Source organism: Puntigrus tetrazona, chromosome 1 (assembly GCF_018831695.1).
Source record: "Puntigrus tetrazona isolate hp1 chromosome 1, ASM1883169v1, whole genome shotgun sequence".
Taxonomy (NCBI): domain Eukaryota; kingdom Metazoa; phylum Chordata; class Actinopteri; order Cypriniformes; family Cyprinidae; genus Puntigrus; species Puntigrus tetrazona.
Genome location: NC_056699.1, coordinates 16,702,789 through 16,720,408, shown reverse-complemented (window position 1 = coordinate 16,720,408; position 17,620 = coordinate 16,702,789). Strand labels below are relative to the sequence as shown.

Here is a 17,620-nt window from a genome sequence, read left to right as displayed (position 1 = left end):
CATGGGCGCTCCGTTCCTCTGAATGAGATCTGATTTACTGTCTTGTAAACACATAGGAAGTAGCATTGAGAACGGTTTAACAAAGTCAATAAAAGCAGATATCATTCCTGGTACTGGGCGTGCATGTGGTCTCCCTTATGCACGCACCTAACACACTCACACACTAAAGCAAACACACACTTTTGTGCCTCGTGCTCCCCCTTTCTTCTGTTTTTCTGTTCTGGGCTGGAGAGAGCGATTACTTTTGCAGGCCTACCTGCAAGTTTGCTTTGAGTCTTTCTCTTTTTCATCTGGGTGCAGAAAAGTGGCCCCTGGTGTCCAAACAGCTGTGTAGACCTGGGAGGGAAAGAGGCTTGAAAAAGGGACGAGAAGAAAGAGAGGAAATTCAATGGACCTCAGGGACTCTCCTTTTCTGCCTCGTTCCCGCTCGTTCCCTCTTTCTCCAGCCTTCTCCTCTCCATTTCTCTCTTCACGTCCCCCCTTTTCTATCCCTCTCTGTCTTATTTCACTTGTCCTCTCCCTTTAACTTTTTGCTCTTCATCTCCTCCCATCTCTGCTTTTCCAACCTTTTTCGCTCTCTCTCCCTCCGTACCTAAAACAGCTTTAGGCCTCTGAAAGATGAGATAGAAATGATTTTTTAAATCCTAAACATTTTTGTCCCAGGTGCATCATCGATCGGACTCTCTACTGCGATTATGTTTCCAAGCTTTTGAAAACCCCTCCAGAAAGAGCTTTCTTTATTTTGGGTATGGTGGTGGAAATCCCATTTGCTTAAAACCTTGGGAAGGTATATATATATATATATATATATATATATATATATATATATATATATATATATATATATATATATATATATATGGTCTGAATATAAATGTATGTTTAGATTCTCTAAACTGTTGTCCATCCAAAGTCAGGGGGAGAGAGAGAGGCCGAAATCTTTCTAAAAACTAGATGGGGGTGTTACCTCCCACAACGGAATTCGCTCTGGAGAGGGTCACTGCTACCCTGTCACTACCTGCTATATCATCTTTCATCTCAAAAAAAAGATGGAAAAGCCAAAGATGAAATGGTTTGCTTTTGACCCTAATACTTGGACTTTAAAATGCCTCTCTCTTTTTTTGGGTCAGAATACTCCTAGTGGTGAGAGACATATGGTGACTGATAGGAAATTTGAATCAGAGCTCTACTGATCTCTGTAGACTTGTGTTACAGTGGACCAGAAACACCCTGAATGACTACTGAAGTCAACTGAAGACTAAAAGACTTTATGTAATCTTCAGAAAACCCTGAGCTTGAGCATGCGAGGCGACTCATTAGACCGATTTCAGCCGCTCGGATGTCAAGGAATCAGAAATGATAAAGGTTTATAACCCCCTGTTCGTTTTAAAATGTCAAGATTTTATTTTGCTGGCAGTCCAGTGTAGACTTTTTTTTTATCTCACGTGCCGATTCCAAATTTGAAACGCAGATCAGAAAAGCTGCAAAATATGCGTTTTGACTCACCTGCTTCTCCAGAAAAAGTTGCAACACATCTCCAGAGATTCTACAGTGCAAAAGAGCAAGAGAGGGAGAAGTGTGTGTGTGTGTGTGAGAGAGAGTGTGTGTACTTGCATGCAAAACAAAGCGAGAAAGCAGAAAGGGAGTCGGCTGGCCAGCGTTTCAGAGGGAACTCATCGCGGAGAGGAGGAGAGGGGAAAAAAGGGCAGTGTTGAGAGCGGTAATGTTTGTTTAGTCCCCATCAAAGCCAGGCCTAATTATTTTACCATGCTGAGGTTTAGCCTGCTGCAGCCTCTGTCTCTTCAACCTTAACCTCACCCTCGCTGCCTGAACCTCACTGTCCCCAAATCCTTCATTTGCTCCTTTAAAACAAAAGTTATAAAAATGCATTATAACGTCACTAATCATAACTGTAAAACAGTACAATTTAGGTAGATGAATATTAAAAACGATCAAATTGAAATGTTTCTTACCATGTGATTTTTAAAGCAAAGTCCATCTCGAAACTTGACTGACAGTCAGGATCTGAAGAAGCAGGTTTCAGCAACACACTGCCGTCATAAGCAGACGAAACTGACTTCATAATATGATCTGGAGATCACGTGGCCTTTTAAATGCATTTACATTTGCTTTATAAGATGTCAGAGCTCAACAAGCAGAGGCTGATTGTTGTGTTATGCTTGCATGCTATCCTTTTTAGTACGTAGAAAGGATTTTAATTATATAATTATAACATTAATATTATATTATCATATCTGTACAAATTATTCTCCAGGTGCAGTTGGTTCAAAGTGAGGTTGCATTCTTACCATAACATTAAGTGATTAAGTACAGAGACAATTTTCATTTTTTTTTTCCCAGACAACAATATATTCAGTCATGTCTTGGATATTTAAAAGTTATAATAACTTCCAATATTGTATTTCACAAATTTCTTGGTAATTTTATAAAACTATATTGCCTCTGCACAATAACTGGTTTAAAGCATTTATTTATCATGACGAAAACGGACAGAAAAAGGTTTTCCTGTCCTTGAGATGAAGAAGGTTTCTTCATCATTAGTATTACACGCTGCATCTCTCATTTGAAATCGCTGAAGCTTAATATTTACTGTTATCCACCCGAGATACTACGTAAAGTAAACATTCATCTGCTAAACCTGTTCTCCTCTCTGGTCTGTGTTCACTTTCCTGTAGAATTTAGTTCAAAACGTGATCAAGCACACCTGAACAGGCTAAACAAGATCTCCAGAATCACAAGAAAGCTAAAGGTAGATGAGTTTGATCAGGATTGGGCCTAGACTCAGAGAGCCAGAGTTAAGAACCTGTGTTCTGAACGGTCTGACGTTCAACATCCTTTTGATATCATTTTGCCAGCATTGTCGAGAGCTGATGTGCAGAGTTTGATGAAGATCTGACAAATGACGTAAATAGGAGGAGGTCAAAGACACGGGTAAGGCAAAATTATATATCAGCAGGTTTGTAGAATTAGCAGCAAAAATAGCACCACCTTTTGACCAATTTTCACAAGAGTTGGTGCACATTCAATATATACATGTGTCCATTTAAGTAACAGTAACTAAGTCCTTTAGTTTTGACTTTATGAGCCACTGAAATTTGATGGGCAGCCATGTTTTATCAGAGTCCTACGAGATTTATAGTGAGTTTTTTCTCTCTCTCAGTAGAGTTCCCCATTGGTAGAATTTTATAGAACTTGGTATTAGCAGATTATTTTGGCATAGCACTGCTACACACAACAATATATATTTATATATAAATGGTTTAGATCATATATGCATTATAACTGCCATTATAACAATAATACATTGTAATTTTTTTTTATATTAATTAGGTGGACCCCCAGAGTATTTTCTCTTAATGGTGTGTAGAAAATAGATCAACTCAACAGACAGTGAATGATTTCCACATAATATTTTGCAAGCACTGCTATTTAGAACAATTACATTTATATATAAATGGTTTAGAATATAAAGGCTCACATCACATTTGGGTATCCATGGAAACTAAATATTTAAAAACCAACTCTAAAGTACTCCTTGATAGTCCAGCATTAGTAATACTTGGAATGTCATGATTCATTCATAGTCTTGCATATGCTTTTATAGATAAAGAAAACATTCTTTATCGTTCAGCCTTTTATACAGCCGCTCTTGTTAAAGACAGACAGAAATGTTTGTAGGGTGAAATCTGACACGATAAACCTTACCTGGTGGTTTTGGTTGGTATTTGGTATGACATTAGTTTGCTGGCATCCCCAGTCCTCCAGATATCCCATGGTGCACCAGTCTCTCTACAATTGTAAAAGTCACTGTAAAAGTCAGCTATTGCATCATGGAAACAGGACTCCTCTCTCCCACAGCCAGCCTGGAGAACTAATCATCTGTCTGTCACAGAGGTGAAACTGTACATGAGTGTGTGTGTGTGTGTGTGTGTGTGTGTGGCAAGAGGGTTAAATGTGACCCCGTCTCGCGCTGTGACCCCCATCTGGGTGGGGGACAACCACAAGATCGTTAGAGGATCGCAAACCCTACAGAACCATGTTCCTCTGACCCCATCTTCACTCCATCTTTGAAATTCTTCATCTCAAACGGACCACACCTGCAAGGCCTTATGAAACATTGTGAATCTCCTAAAGCTCGAGCACAAATTCATTCATATAATGTATTTCAACTAAAAAGATTGTAGTTACTATATAGTGTTTACCGAGAGTGAATTTACATTTTTTGTTGGATTTTTTTCCTTATATATTATTTCCTTATATATTATTTTTCCTAGGTATAGTTGAAATTCCATTTTTCTATTTCCGTAATGTAAGTTACTTTCATTCTTGGTACGAACAAAAATGACATTTCTAGTAAAATTACCCATCTGCGAGTCCATCTGTATTTCCTGACACCGCAAAAACCACGCAAAACGAACATGACAGCTATCCACATGATCCCAGCTGATACATAAATCTCGTCCATTGAACAATTGCTTTGATTTCGATTTTTTTTAAGCAACCTTAGGGGTTCCATCCACTCCATTTGTTTAAATGTCATTTTTTAACTTTAAGGCCAACAAACCTTCAAACCTGGAGACATTTTAACTGCAAGCAAGCAAAAAAAACAAAAAAATTTTTTTAATGTTTTAATTAGAATTCTGTTTCTTTCCAAACTATTTCAAATCACTCACACATTTACTTTAAATCCAAGAATCGCTTAGAATTTAAGTGATTCTAAAGTTCGTAATCCTGCAGCCTCCAGTTTATCGCTGTACCATTTACATGTAAATATACAATCAAATCTTTTTTGTATGTGCTGGTTCGTCTCTCGATAGTTTGGAATGAGGGACACATTAGAACATGAGACCGGCACATTCCAGAAACATTTCTGTCCCTCTTCAGCCGTCCATCATCTCCATTATCTGTACACACACCAGTTTTAATCACCTAAGAATGCTTGCATGCACACACACACACACACACACACACACACACACACACACACAAAAAGATTGCCTAATAATATTCTTAATAATTATGGAATTATATTGATACGAACATTTCTTTCTTTAAATGTGTATTAATTATAGCATAAATCGTTGCATTATAATAATACTGATAATCATTTGATTTGAGAAGAGAAACAGCGCAATCATAATCTAAGCACAATAACAGAACATATCATTCTGTGTGCAGTAATCAGATTTTTTTTTTTTTTCCCAGCAAAAATACCTAACTGTATGAAAAATAAGACTTGGCTCTCCAGGGTTTCCTGTGGATGAAACGTCTGGAGTCACAGGAAGCTTAGGCAGGTATGAAAAACATGCTGTGCCATACAGGAGAGATAAGACAGAGCTGGAATTCCGTGGCAGGTTTTCCGAGTGTTGAAAGCACCTGACTGGTATGTGCTGGTACTCTCCACGGCGTGCGTGTCAGGGTGATAAGGGCTGTCAGTGACAGTGTGCGCTTGCATGTCTCTGGAGGAGCTGAGAGGGGTGACAGTCCATCAAACTGATCTCAGACCGACTGCTGACACCTGAGGTCTCAAATGAAATAAAATCGCTTGGATTTTGTTTTTGCCCTAAAAACTGTTTTTAAACTGCTGATGTATACGTTTAGCTTCAGGGTCATACATATATTCTACACGAGATAATAAAAAATGATGTCCTCATTTCTGTTAAATTTAATATTATAACAGTACATTGTTAAACTCCTTTTCCCTATAGGGTGTAATATTTCAGATATTTTTAAGGTAATAATTTTGAACACTTAAGGTAACACTATGTCTTTTCCTTCAATAAATTCTTAATTTGCTGCTTATTAATGGTTATTCAGGTAAAATTTAGGTTTTGGGAGGGTTAGGGATGCAGAATAAGGCATTGATATGTGCTTAATTAGCACTAATAAATGACTAATTTTCTAGTAATATGCATAAAGTGTTACTGTAATTTTAATTGGCTTTAGTTAAAATTAAATGCAAATAATATGAGCTAATTATTTAATTCTACAGACAACATGTACCGTATTTAGAGCATGGCACCTTTTCTCAGACAGCATCAATTCATTAAATACATTAAAATATACAGGACTGCTGCCTTTATTTTTTTTAGACATGGGATCATCACATTGAAGACTCCTGCTCTATATCAGAGAAAATGTTTTAGAAAATTGTGGTCATATGTATGTCCTGCTGCGCCCTCTGCTGTTTCTTCCTAAACGTGTCAGTCTGAATGGTTTTTAATCAACACACATACTACATATGAATAAAACGGGTCACATGGCATGGCAAAAAAGTTTTTAAAGAGTATTTATACTAAATAAAATCAACATATTGTCGTTGTTAAACAATACCTTACAAGATACAGATATTTGATTCGCTTTGTCATAGTTTGGTTACCATTATTTAGTTTATTTAATAATTTAGATTTAATAATTTTGGAATAAAACTACTAACGTAGCCAACAACATACTCCCTTACGTAAATAAGAGAGAGAACTGTATAAACAATACGACTTAAGGAAAATACAATCCATTAAAATATATTTCATAAGGCTGCAAATAAAACTACTGATGGGACTAAACTTCAACAACATCGTCATGGACAACAACATTAATACTTTTAGCCATGTCATATATGACAGGACACAGGTTTCAACAGGTAGGAGGAATATAAATCCACTTGACAGGATCTTTGGTTATTTGTCATTGAGCTGATGGATTCTCATTTAAAGCGATTCGCAGAACAGGGACAGTTCACTTGCAATGCAACCTGAATGCAACTTATGATAAAAGTACACTGCTGTTTAAATATTTGAAGTGAGTGAGAAATTAATTCAGCAAGGATGCAAAGAATTGATCAAAAGTAACAGTAAAGGCAATTACCGTGTTGCAAAAAAATCTATTTCAAATAAATGCTCTTACATTCTAATCATTAAAGAATGATCAAGCAACGCTGCCGATAAAAGTAATAAAAATACTGAAAGATCATGTGACACTTAAGACTGGCGTAATGCAGCTGAAAAATCTGCCATACAATAGGTTCAAATGGGGAAAAAAAATGATATTGTGTGTGTGTGTGTATTTTTGGTCAAATGAATGCAGCCTTGGTAAGCAGAAGAGACCTCTTTCAAGAACATAACAATATCTTACCAACCCCACATTTCTGAACTGTACTGTAGTCCGTGACATGTGCTCTATATTCTTAGCCACACGAAAGCTTTGTGTGAGGACATATGAATGCTTTCTTTAAAAAAAATCCAGTTAATGACATAAAATAAGCAGGAGAGTTCTGAAACAAATATGGCATCTATTGAACACTTGTGACGATCGCTTACTATTCGAGCAAGTTGTTGATTCCCAACCAGCGCATATGCTCTATTCAGTCTGTTCACTACACAGACCATCTCTTGGCTTCAGAAGACTTGCAAATAAAACCTCTATACTTGTCATATGGGCTACTTTCTTTTGTATTTGATTTAATGACACAAGATAGACTAATTCGTAAAAACTTCACATCTTCGCAGTGCACAGAAGAGCGGGTTATAGCACCAGAACACAGCGTACGAACAGCACTGCCTTCTTTCTCCAGCCGCTATTTCTCTGTCCTGTCCAGTCTGTCCACATCTCCAGGCACAAGCGCACCATACCCGTTCATTTTTTTGAGGCTGAGCTGGTCAGTGATCGCCAGCGGCGTGTTTTCAACATCGCAAGCATTTCTTTTAGCGAACATCTGACTGATCTCCACGAAGGTCTTGTTCTTTGTTTCAGGGATGATGAAGAAAACGTAGGCTGCCACCCCCACACAGACACCGCAGAACACCAGATAACAGAACGCGCCAGCTGACATCTAGAAATTCAACCAAAATCTCACATTATCCGGTTTAATGTGAACGTAATGTCAATAGTACGCATTAGTAGGCAAAGTAGCTAAATGCAAGCGCAAATGTAACATATGACATATACGGCCCTATATCAAGAGTGATATTATCATATATTATATCCATAGGGTGATCATTTTCTGTAGATGAAGATGCAAGCTTATAACAAACCTAAAATCCCCTTAAAAATGTATGTTAATAATGATATCTACAGTATGATGATTTTTATATATATATATTGTATAACTAATCTGTATGTTTATATGTGTTTTGTAATTATTGTTTCATGAAATTATGTTTTTGTCATTTTTGGGGCATTTTATATATGTCTACTTTCTATCTTTACTGAACTGACCCAAAACAACGTTACCTGAAGGAACGGAAAGACAAATCCCACAGTGAAGTTTGATATCCAGTTGAGAGATCCTCCTACGATGTAGGCAGAAGGTCGATGGGATTGTTTAAAGAGCTCTCCTGTCATGAGAAATGGGACGCCAGCTGTGCAGGAACAAACATAAAGTCACATTAATGACGATGATGGATTTGAACTCATTTATAAACACTGCACCGCTATATGATTGCGGACAGATGAAGTTATGTATCGTAAAGGGTGGTACTAGTCTTTCGAATAAAATGCTTTCTGGCGGCATACCTTGGCTTCGTCACTTCGTAAGTAATTCTGTTAACATCATTTTGATAAATGTGACCTATTTAGAGCGTTACAAATATAAACGGCAGCTTTTAAGAGTCCGATACGGAGGAAGGCATGAAAATGAGTGAGATAAATTCCTCACCAGGCCCGATGCAGAATCCTGCGATGATTCCTACCACACAGGCCACACTGACATACCGCATGAAGGGGACGTGAGCCTAGCACAGACAAAACAACCAGACGTCAATATGCTTAATATCTAAATAAAACATGTGTCTTGTATCCATGGAAACACAGTTTGCATTAGTGTGTTCGTAATTAAGATAATACTTAAAAATATCACAAGACGCTCCGATTTTCAATATCTGGCAGCTAAATAAACTGTTTTGAGCAGCTGAAAATAGCTGGATGTGGACGAAACCCGGAAGCTAGACCCATAAAATTAGCAAGCCCCGCAGCTCATTTTTACGTCAGGAAAAAGGTGGATATACAGGACCGTTTTAGTCTAGAATAAAACCAGTCAAACCTTTCTGAACGGCAACATTTTTAGGTTTTTGAAATAATTCTCTTCTGCTCACCAAGCCTGCATTTATTTGATCCAAAATAGAGCAAAGGCAGCAATATAGTGAAATAATTTACCATTTAAAATAATTATTTAAATAATTATTAAAAATGATTTAACGTAAATATGATCAAATATAAAACAGAAGGATTTCCAAATAATTTTTATATATATTCAAAAATAATATATATATATCAGTTATTATTCGTATTCAGTTCAACAATATATTTCATATATTCGGTTATTTTAAACAGTGAAAATATATCGCATTATTACTGACTTTACTGTATTTTGTATCAAGCGAATGCAGGATGGGTGAGCAGAAGAGAGATCTTCAAAAACATTTGAAATCTTACCGTTCCAAAAATGTCGTACCTTTAAGATATAATTATAGTAATATAGTTTTTCATATTTACCTGTAATAGCAGGGAGAAAGTGATCCCAGCGCAGCACACACCCATAAAGCTGAAGCCACCGATCATCAGAGGCCTCCTACCCACACGCTCAATAGTAAAGCACTGGACAACAGCCAGAGAATTAAAAGATTTTGAATTACTCACAGTCTTACTTAGGAAACATTAATATTAGCCGCTGTAGAGCATTTTTACTCAGCATAGACTCGGTATAGACTAAAAAGCCACACAACAATCACAATTGCAGGAAACAGTCAATGAAACTTTTTTTTCCCCAGTATTTAAGGTATGCCTTCGGTAGCAGTCATTATGATCTCACCCCTATGAGTCCAGCGATCACCTCTATGGCTCCAGTGCCCACGGTCGTGTACTGAATCTGATGAGCAACAATACCCGCATTCTCAAAGATGGCATTGGTGTAGAACCAAATCTGGAGATTAAAACCATTTAGTTAAAACCAAATAACGTCACAGCCATTTAACGATCATCGTAACTAAACACACACACACACACACACACCGCATCAATTCCAGACAGCTGCATCCCAGCATTGACCACGAGGACCGTAACGAGCTGCCAGCGAACGGACGGATCCCTGAGGAGCTGCATTACTGAGACCGTCTCAACCGAAGACAAAGAGCGCTGCTCTTCCTGCATCTCCTCCACCTCTGCTTGGATATTACTTTTGGGACGGTACCACTTGAGCGCTGCAAAGAGCAATCAGAATCCCAACATCGTTACAGACTTTTATCAGATTATTTCAGTTAACACCAGAGAATCAAAAAAGCTTCATATTCCGTTCCCCCTACAACTGTATAAAGTTCCCCTTCTTAACAATCTTTGAATTTAAAGTAGTTCCTGCTTTGACTAACATACTAAAGCGTCACCTGAAATAGCGTTTTAAACATAGCGATATTCAATATTACATTTACAGTCGTTTTTTGGTGGGAAAATGTGTAATTAAATGTGCATACAAGTTTAAATAGAAATGCCATAGATGCTTGTCAAGACATTTAGCAGGGCGCTTTGAACCATTTTTTTAAATAGACAATAAAAGTAATTCTGACACAAATAACATACATGCAAGTCCCACTTTACAAAACACAGCTCAAGCTAACTGCATATTATATAAATGCAAAAAGATTTGTTTGCACTTAAGTAAATCCTTTTATTATGTAATATGCAATTTCTCCTCTGGCTATATAAGATAAGCATACTTTGATGCTGGTTATCTAATATATGTCAATCTTTAATTCATTATCTCATTCATCTAGCGTTTGCATTTAAATGGCAAAAATATGCAATGATTCTGTATGGAAATGATTTCCTATTTTTGCTGCTCTCCTCTAATCCTGTCTCACATGCTTTGCTGCAGTCAGCGAGTTCTCCTGGTAGCTGCTGTGTGACCGACGGGCCTTTGTAGTTTCGGCTTCTGAAGCCTGAGATCACGGAGTGAACAATAACAGCTTATGAGAGTCTGCTGGTCTGTGCGCTAATTCCTCCAACACTATTCAATCAACCTTAATGCAGCGAATGTTCAGATTTGTTTTTTTTTTCATTGAAGATTTTAAGTTGTACAATAGCAAAAAAAATTCAAACTTCCCTAGTGAAAAATAAATACCCTAAACGTATTTGAAATACATTTAGTTCATGTTAAGTATATTAGAAGTGCAATACAAATTGAGGTACTTCATAAAAATATCCTGCAAAACTGGTATGCTTAAAGCTAATTTTATACTTAATGCACTTTCATTGTGCAGAAGTAATGCTGAAATCCAACTAAAGATAAACTGGAGTTTATAAAATGTCCATATCAGTAAGTCTTGTGAGTTAATATATGTTAATAGATTTAAATTAGACTTGTGAAATAGCACGTAATAAATGTATTTTAAACATATTACATTTTACTAGGGTTTACACCAGAGAATGCAGTGGTCACAATTACAATGAATGATAGAAGTCTTTCAAAAAACAAAAGCACCATAGCAATATAATAGTCCGTGCAATTTATTTAAGTCTTGTGAAGTTACGCAGTCGCTCTGTGTGGAGCAAAACGTTGCTTTTTCCTGATAATCTTGACGATTCCACTCAAGACTGTGATATGGATTCGGAAGAGCATGATGGTTAACAAAATTGTTATTCGTGGGTGACTCGTTCTTTTGAATATAAGTCTTCACCTGTGATAGTGGCGTGAATGTTCCTCTTTTCCATCAACAGATATCTGGGACTCTCTGGGAACCACGGCAACAGCATGAGCTGTATAAATGTAGGCACCACAACCAGAGAGAGGAACAGAGGCCAGTGCTCTTCCTGTGTGGAACAAGCAAACGATAAGGACAACAAAAGTTACAAACATATCAATCTGTGATAATCACGACAGAGAAACACAATCTTGTTGGTAAAATCAGAAGAGCGTCACCTTGCCCAAGATCTCGTGAAGTCCCAGAATCTGAGCGATAAACACTCCTATGCAGATGAAGAAGCTGGGCACGAGTCCTAAGAAGCCCCGGAGATTCTTTGGAGCAATTTCTCCCAGATACATGGGCACCACGCTGAGAGAAATCCCTGCAGAAGCACAGTATCGGTACAGCAGCATACATATTTCTGTGTAGATATTTACTAAAATTGAAAATGTGTTTTGCATGCATATGACAGGCGAGCGTATGATAAGCGGTTTTCACGTACGTTTGATGCGCATCTATCCCACAACCCTAATCTTACACATCATGTACCACATGCACGCTAAAATCCATTTTTGCATATCTATATCGTGAGCTTTTGTTTTTATTTGCCGTACTATAACCCCATTCGTGAAATCGCTTAGGAAATTACGCTGTAAGTCATTTTTGGCATTTGAGGCCTTCCATATTAAACCTAACCTGAGTGTATCCCTATAATGAAGCGTCCAATGATGATCATCTCTGGAGATCCACATAATCGGCTGAAGCCCATCAGCACTCCAGCGATGAACACCAGAACTGTGCTGTGTACCAGTGTCCCTCTCCTACAAACGAGAAAGATGCATTCAAGCAGCTATTGAACTTTGGTCAGCCGATACAATGAGTCAGCGTTTCAGAAACTATTCCCATTAGGTTTAATAGAGGGCAAACGCGCATAAGCTGCGTACTGTACCTCCCAAATCTGGTAACCTGCATTCCCACTGTGAGAGAGCCCACCAGACCTCCGATGGCAAATATGGACACAGTGACTGAATAAAAAAGCGTAAGAGTCTCTTTATCCACTCCTGACCCATTCCGACTGACAATGGTTTGGTTAAAAAAGTTCTTTATGTACTGTGTGAAAAACAAATAGACATTACGCGTCAAGCAGCGATATGAGAATCGATTCTTTTTAACGAGTTCTGGATTGAATCAGCCGCGTTTGTGGTGTCACTCACCTCTGCGGGAGAATTAACAACGGCCAGGTTATAACCATACAGCAAAGAGCTCCCGAAGGAAGACAGGAACGCTACCGCCAACAGGGATGAGGTAAGATGCTGGAGAGACATAAGTCATAGACGACCAAGTCAGGTAGCCGTTTATTATAACATTTCAACTTTTCATAAGATGTCTGGCACTTCGATAAAGCACGTTACGTTATTTATATTATAACATAAAGCTGATTTTATAAGGAATCTGCTTTGGCTTAAAATTATTTGGATATGAATAGACTTTTCATTAATCATAAATCAGGTTAATAAGCAGCTTTGCGTATTTAACGCTGCTGATTATATTGGAACAGAGACATCATGATCGGTGCAAAGGGCCTAAAAACCCTAGCAGTGCCGCTATATAGACCAACCAGGTCTCATAAAAAAATATGTACCTCTGTGCACTTATTGGGCAACGCTGTTGAGCTAAAAGCTAATGCACTAACATGTTGGAAATATGCACCTACACCAAATCGAACTGTTTGCGCGGGATTCTAACATTTATGAGATGTAGTTACAGACAGGATGAGTAGATTTGATTCAATGCACCGAAATCGACACGCACAATCACACTTGATTGCACAAACGTCATATTGTTTATAAACCGTAAACTGAGCCTAAAGTATTAGACTCTGGCACGGATCCATTCAGCATGTGACTGCATTAGCGTGCAAGTGAACCATGACTAGATCTGGCATGAGCGTTTCACTGCCCAGGCAAACTGAGTTACAATAATTACCCTGCACACGTACGAAATCACTGCCATCACCTGCCAAACAGAACGCAGCGAAATAATATAAACTCTCAGGTTAAGAAGAAGAAGTGGAAAACTCACTTGTGAATAAGTGATGTGAAAAAAGAGCAAAAATGATAACAAACAGTAATACATTATTTTTTTTTTCACAAACCATCCGAACTTGTTTATATTAACTCGTTATGCAATGAATTAATAATGCACACAGATATTATATAACAGGAAAATTTAAATAAAAGCTTAGGATGTGAGCTTGAATTTCATAAAATGTTATGGGTGGGACCACAGAAAGAGCACACAGGGCACAGAAAAAGAGCTTTCTCTGCAACAGGCACAAGATGTTCACAAGATGCAGTGAAAAAAAAAAAGTAAAAGCCTCATTTATTTACTTCATATAAAGAAATTTCACAATAATGTGGAAACTTTTTAGGCCAGGCACACAAATAGCTGCCTTTGCACTGTCATATAAAAGGTGTTTACAGTATTCGTTCTCAATGACAGCCACTTGCAAAAAATGCTTTGCATTTATAAACATGTCACGACCGTAAAGATTGAAGAATCGAAATGCTAAATGAAAATTTGGACTTTGGACAGCCGCCTTCCAACATCTAAGGATCATACATTTATTTATAGAAATGTATATATTGCTGCCCGGCTGTGCTTTCTGCACAGAAGTGTGAAAAAACACAGGTTTATGAGCCATTCTACATGCAGAATGGATGGGGCCATGCTTACACACGCACAGTTTTAAGTTTGGATATAAGCTATATATTAATAGCAAAAAAAATTAAAGAGATTAAATTGCAGATTTAAAGACAATTGCGAAAACAAAATAAAGACATTTTGAAAAAAAAAAAGAGTTCCATATTTCCCCTGTAAACCTAAATTTTAAATATGCATAACAAGATATAGTGTGATAAGTTTATTTAATGTAAAAAAATATTTTCTCCTTCTCAAAAGTCGTTGTGTCCAAAATTGATTAAATACATATTATTAGTATTATTAAATCCTGATATTCAAATAATAAATGAGACCTACTTACCCCTCTACTTTTCCCATTAGGTTCTATCAAAACCTCTTCTGCCATCTAGCACCGAAGAAATTGGCTCTCTGGTTAAAACTGGAATGAGAGCGGGTATTGTTTTTTTTTCTTCTTAAAACGTTATACCACCGGCATTCCAGTGCAGGCTATTTTTGACTGAATAAAGACTGAATGCTGCACATTTAATAAGGAGGAGGGAGAGCGTATGACGTTCAACCAACCCCTGCTTGCTGTCAAATGAAGTTCCTCCTTCAAGCATTTCTCACCATTTTGAAAGGTCAAAATGCGAGACTGACACTGTCACATGTTAACAACCCCCGTGATTTAACTCTTTGTTCGAATTAACTGGATTTTGCCTGCGCGAGTGAACGCCTGCTTGCCCCGGCTAACACAAAATGCACGTGTGCGCAATGTCTCAACGATGATGTTGAGGTATCATACAGGCTATATACTTTTGAGTATATAACTTGGGTGAACTGTTTGTGTATTTAGTCTATGTTATAGTCTTACCTTTTCAGTCTACAGGTAAAGTGCAGCCAGAGAACAGAAAACCAGTGACTGATTGTATTGTTTCTGTCTCTGCGTTCTACAGACAGACGACAGATAGGGTTACGCTTCATGAAGATGTCAGAGTGATGGAATTAAACCTCCTGATCCCATACATTGCCAGCATTTCATCATGCTCATAAAACACTGAAATCTATACATCAGCCGTAACCAAACTGCTCAAATTATCACTGCTCTTCAAGCACTCACGTGAAACTACACTGCAAGCCTTAAAACATTAGTTATGGTTTGGCGACTTTAGCTTTGCATCAGGCCCTCAAGGACTTAAAGGGATAGTTCACCATCACTTCCTCACCCCCACGTCATTCCAAACCTGAATGACTTTCTGTCTTTTCTGTGGAGCTTTGAGGTTTCGACTAAATTTCCATATGAGGGGCGAATGATCGTTTTTAAGAAGATCGACAAAAGCATAGACCACATAGACTCAACTCAAAAGAATTGTTTGCAATATCAACCCATAAAATTTCTTGTGCACTTCTTAAATATATATTAAACACATTTGTTTTCCCTCAGTTTCAAATATTCTCCAGTTGCTCAGCCTTGTGACTAACCTTTGACAAATGTTGAAATAATAGTTCTGTGTTCGGGTTTCTTTCGGCACTGTACTACCTCCCTCTGGCCTTTTTACATTTTTTTGGCCCTTTCTCCTCTCACATGAATATAAGAAGATGCTCCCACACAAAAACTAATTCAATAATCACACAGATGACATACATACATACAATATATGAAAAATGCATTGGGGATCAGAGAGTGACGTCTGCCGGCCGACTTTTCTACATGTGCTTTTCTGAGTATGTCGTCCAGGTCATATGCCTCTTAGCATGAGGTCCATAGAATCATGCAATTTTTTGTGAAGAATCAATTATTGTCCCACACAGAAGGTTATTGACTCTTTTCTACTCTACTCTACTCTCGTCACTCATTCATTGATGTATCTGTTAGACTGCATCAGGACACGTGGAGGAACTCACTACAATACCAACAGTAACTTTTACTGAAAAAATAGGTAAAAAGTTAAGTGAAAATGTGCTAAACCTCAGGACATCCAAAATGTAGAAGGCATTGTTTCCTCGTGGAAACTGATTTGGAGAAATTTAGCATTAATCGCTTGCTCAACACCAATCCTCCCAGGAGTGGACATCCCAAAAAAATCCACCTCCAGCATCAGACTATGCGACACTCAAAAATAATGGAATACAATCAAAGGACTTCACCGCAGGCTCCACAGGCCTCAGTTAACGTGTTGAATGACAAAATTCATGACAGTACAGTTAGAAAAATGCGAGACAAGTATGGCATGTTTGGAAGTCTTCATCTATCTAAAAAAGCATGGCAGCATGGTTTAGGTTTGCAAAGTTGCATCAACCATTAGTCTTCTATAACAACGGCAGATGAACAGATGAGTAGAGATGTTTACCCATAATGCACAGCAGCACAAACACCCTGTTTTGATGTTTTGCAGCCACACGACCTGGGCACCTCACAGTCACTCTTTATCCCAAAGCTCTGCCAAGACTGGGCGGAAAATCTACAACAGAGCGGCTTAAAGAAAATAATCAAGGTTCTGTGATAGCCCAGACATAGTCCAGAGCTCAACTGATATCATGTGCCAAGAGGTGCGTATGCCCACAAACCTCAATAAAACTGGATCAAGAGTGGGCCAAAAGGCTTCCAGAATGATGTGAGACCGATAAAGTCATACAGTAAATGATTAGGTTATTGCTACTAAAAAGTAGATCTACAGGCAGATGAATCGTAGGGTGTCCTAACTTTGTCACACATGGGTTTTCCATCTTGGCTTTGTTTTCGTTAATGAAATAATGACACGGTGTGATCTTTCATGCGATTATCTGAGACTTTACTTCAAAACGTGAAAACTGTCCTAACCTTTTCACATTACTGTATGTTGAGTTTAATATTTGAAATATCATTGTGGGTTTCAATAGATAATAAGATGATAGTCAACGTTGAAGATTTGAATAATTAAATGCTTGTTAAATGGGTGTGTTGTTTATTTTTTGGTTGTGGGACAGATATTTGGACCAATTTCTGACTTTTAGTTTTCATATTTATTCATATCATTCTTTTTTTCATATTTCTGTATTCCATTTTTATTCTTAAATCATCGTTCTAATTTATTGCAGTGTAAATGCAATGACAAAGACAAAAAGAAATAGGCTATATGATTGCATGTTTAATTATACCTGTCTTTCAAAAGTATGAATAAATGAATAATTAAAAGCAATTAACCAAAATATAATTTTATCGTGTCCTGTGTATTCTGAACGTCTCTAAGCATCCAAATGAAAACTCCCCC

The 17,620-nt window shown here is 37.6% G+C and overlaps 1 protein-coding gene across 1 annotated transcript; it reads right to left on the bottom strand.

Moving 5' to 3' along the window:
• Window positions 1-6,166: 6,166 nt before the first annotated feature.
• On the bottom strand, window positions 6,167-14,864 carry slc2a15b (solute carrier family 2 member 15b). Its single transcript, XM_043247021.1, has 12 exons — window positions 14,734-14,864; window positions 12,905-13,003; window positions 12,640-12,800; window positions 12,387-12,511; window positions 11,927-12,072; window positions 11,685-11,817; window positions 10,027-10,214; window positions 9,827-9,937; window positions 9,511-9,612; window positions 8,675-8,750; window positions 8,251-8,378; window positions 6,167-7,849 (listed from the first exon to the last, which is right to left on the bottom strand). The coding sequence occupies exons 1-12, from the start codon at window positions 14,776-14,778 to the stop codon at window positions 7,595-7,597; spliced, it is 1,569 nt and encodes a 522-aa protein (XP_043102956.1). The 5' UTR covers window positions 14,779-14,864; the 3' UTR covers window positions 6,167-7,594.
• Window positions 14,865-17,620: the final 2,756 nt, after the last annotated feature.

Excerpts from the sequence above, each read along its gene's own strand:
- slc2a15b (XM_043247021.1), bottom strand. The coding sequence starts at position 14,778 with ATGGCAGAAGAGGTTTTGATAGAACCTAATGGGAAAAGTAGAGGG. Across the intron at positions 9,938-10,026 it reads AGCTGTCTGGAATTGATGCG|ATTTGGTTCTACACCAATGC; the intron begins GTGTGTGTGTGT and ends TTTAATCTCCAG. Across the intron at positions 8,379-8,674 it reads AGGATTCTGCATCGGGCCTG|CTGGCGTCCCATTTCTCATG; the intron begins GTGAGGAATTTA and ends GTTCCTGCACAG.